We start from the raw sequence: 3,201 nt of genomic DNA, 5'->3' as shown, positions 1-3,201 counted from the left end.
ATTTAAAATCAAACTCTTAAACATAATCTCGTATACAAATTAAGATTCTTATGATAGTTAATACATTTTTTAATGTATAACCTGCCTTCTTTTGGTCTATTAATTATTCCAAAAATGGACACACTACACTATATAATATTATTTATGTACAATACCATTTTATAAAAAACTATTGTCATAGTCATGTAATAAACTTGTATTGTATATTTTCTTTAAATTTTAATGATTCTAACTCTTGTTTTTTGGATTTTTTGATATTAGTGTATGCATATCTGAGAGTAAGTCGAGCATATGACAATTTAGCTTTTCTTCACTTTTAGTGGTGCTATCTTCTTCAACTTCACATTGTTCATCAGGTTGCGTTGGTTGAAACGAATAATAATTTCTTTTATATTTAATAGCAATTGAATGTCCATTTTTAAGTTTCGCTCTAATCATATCCCATTCGCCTTCATCACTATGCTCGTTATCATCAGTACATTTAAGATCTGATACGTTTGGACATGTATGACAATCATTTATTGTATTAATAAACTGATTATTTATGTCTACATCTAAAGGCAATTGAGCGACAGGGTTCAATCCATCTGGAATGATACCGATGAGAATATCCATAGTGGCTATATGTTTAGCCTCGTCATCATTGAATCGTATAATGGTTTTCACCTTAAATAACACAGTTATTTATAATTTTAAATACCTATATCAATGATTTGGCTAAATAACACCAAATATTTGACTGTTAAAGATTAAGTCTCTATAAAAAATTTTATTCGACTAACCTGTGTTGGTATATTATCTGGTGTGGGGTCTTTACGGAACATATCGCGGAAAATGTTAGTGATGTCTACCGCAGCTTCTGAAAGTTTTTTATCTGGATCAGTTTGATGTAGATTTACGTACACAATGAACTCTTTATACAATTCAGATTTCGTTTTACAACTAATACCAAATGTAAACAATTTTCCAGTATACAAGAACATTGGATTCGAAGAAGGAATAACTGGCTCAAATAAACTCTGTTCCTTGTGATTCAAAAACTTAACATTTGCTGTTATTTTGCCACCAATAGAGACATTATCTTGAAATTTTAATTTCTGTACATTAAAAGATAAACCTATCATTTTTGTTTCATTCATAATGATGAATGTGTTTAAATTATTAAATCAAAAGTTAAAATATGACTATGATATGTATCTATTTTAAAAAGTAATTAAGTTTAAGTATTGGTTGTAATTAATATAAAATAATATTAATATTTGTATTAAATATGTTGTCCCGGTAATATGAAAATTATTAAACAAACTCTATACCTAGATATTTAAAAATAGGTTTTAATTTTTTCTTACAACTAATTTTCTAAAAATCATGTTTGGTATAAGATTATACCTATAATTCTAATAATATTCAAGGTTATAGACCACCACAGGGGGTATGACGATTTCTTATGATTTTAAAAAGAAATTAATTTCATTTTTTAACGATGTAAATTAATATTAAAAAATTACAGTAGACCATTTAAAAGGATATGCGGACTACAACATATTGTGCAAAATAATACAAAAATTCTATATAGTTATACTATACACAATTAATCATAAATTAAATAGAATTAAAAGTTAATAAAGGGGTGGAAAAAGTTAAATATTAATTTTATTCTATGAATCATACCATATAGGTGTACTCATATTAACATTAGTACTTATATTGATAATTTATACAAACTATAAACATAAGTAATTTATGAATCCACTTTTGTATAGAGTATCTGTCGGATATCTATATATATATTATATATATATATATATATATATATATATATATAAAATGATAAAATGGTCATCGAATTTATCTGACCCAACCGACCTATCTAACTTCCCTCATTAGCGATTATTATCGGCGATCGCGGACAAAGTCTGTGCGATTATCGCATGTCCAGCGAGTCGCCCAGCCGTACACTTGCCAGTCGTTGCGTACATGCCCCTTCTCCGCCGTGCCGTTGTGACAAGTGCGCTCCGTGCCTTTTTGGTGTTGCCGACGGCCATTTTGTCACCGGCTCCACACGAACGTGTGTGTACGACAAATTTTGGTGTCCAACGTTTTGTTTCTTCCGGCAAGCTTTTATAGATGTCGAGCCGTTGCTCCACAGCTTGTCCGGTAAGTTTGCAGCCCATTGTGTCGCGTGTGACCGATTTTGTCGTCTCGCGTTATACCGCGTCACGAGACACCTTTTGGTACGGAGATTGGTGCACGGGAGTGTTCCGACGCTCTGATACTCGTCTTTGGTGGTGTCGTCATTTTATGTGAGTTGTGCGTCACGAATATATACATATAGACCACGTGTTTGGTGGACCAGTTTGCACCGTCACTCGTCCATTTTCGGTCTGTTGCCGCGTCGCCCTCAGCGCCGATAACATTTATTTTGACGTCGTGTATTGACAGGTCAACGAACTAAAAATTAAATTAGAATAAAGCATATTGCATATAGATGCAAAAAATAATGATCAAATACAACTTTAGGTAAATAACTGAGAATAAAGTAATAAAAATTGTTTTTGTTTTTGAATTAACAGTAAACTTATGATTTATTAATTAAAACAACAAAAACCACGATTTGACCATACTACTCACTTGGTTTACAAATAAAGACTCGACAGTTTTTGCACAAAACAGTTTAATAGACGATATTATTATGAAAAATTTCTTTTGAAATACGGCAAAATACAAGATCTACTCTGCTTGATATAAACACTTACCCAATTTTGTTAATATACACATTTTATTCATTTTTTAAACTGATGTTACAAAGTACTTCTTAAAATATTATTTAGGAGAATGTGGACACTTCCATAAATGACCTTTTCTGCACAGGTGTAGACAAAATCACACAAGGACTAATGTCGGTCATTCAATACGCTAAAACAGCGCACCCTCATTAATCACAGATTCTATACCATTTCCAATGGTCAACCGCCCAGCCGTTACTCGAGCTTGCAACACCACAGCTACAAGCTGCCATTCAGCAATTTTTTTGTATTTTTATTTTTGTTAATATTAAGCATTTGGCTCCAGTACATAAGCTTTCTCTGTCTCTTTCTAAACAATGATAGTTATTGTTAGTTTTTTATCAGTTTGATCCAAAATTTATCATAAGTATTTTTTAGGTTTATTAATCAAAAAATCTAAAAAAACTAATTTTTT

At 31.1% G+C, this 3,201-nt stretch overlaps 1 protein-coding gene across 1 annotated transcript; it reads right to left on the bottom strand.

Annotated features, from left to right (window-relative positions):
* Positions 1–228: 228 nt before the first annotated feature.
* On the bottom strand, positions 229–1,139 carry LOC112596773. The gene is made up of 2 exons (XM_025342555.1): positions 783–1,139; positions 229–666 (listed from the first exon to the last, which is right to left on the bottom strand). The coding sequence occupies exons 1-2, from the start codon at positions 1,137–1,139 to the stop codon at positions 229–231; spliced, it is 795 nt and encodes a 264-aa protein (XP_025198340.1).
* Positions 1,140–3,201: the final 2,062 nt, after the last annotated feature.

This window comes from Melanaphis sacchari, unplaced genomic scaffold (genome assembly GCF_002803265.2).
Source record: "Melanaphis sacchari strain LSU unplaced genomic scaffold, SCAv2.0 Contig34_pilon_pilon, whole genome shotgun sequence".
NCBI classification, from domain to species: domain Eukaryota; kingdom Metazoa; phylum Arthropoda; class Insecta; order Hemiptera; family Aphididae; genus Melanaphis; species Melanaphis sacchari.
The sequence above is the reverse complement of the archived record's forward strand: the minus strand, read 5'-3'. Positions and strand labels throughout refer to the sequence as shown.

What these genes read in the sequence shown, in the direction of transcription:
- LOC112596773 (XM_025342555.1), bottom strand. Translation starts at nt 1,139, where the DNA reads ATGAATGAAACAAAAATGATAGGTTTATCTTTTAATGTACAGAAATTA. An exon ending in CAGATAATATACCAACACAG is followed by an intron (nt 667 to 782) that starts GTTAGTCGAATA and finishes GTGTTATTTAAG; the next exon opens with GTGAAAACCATTATACGATT.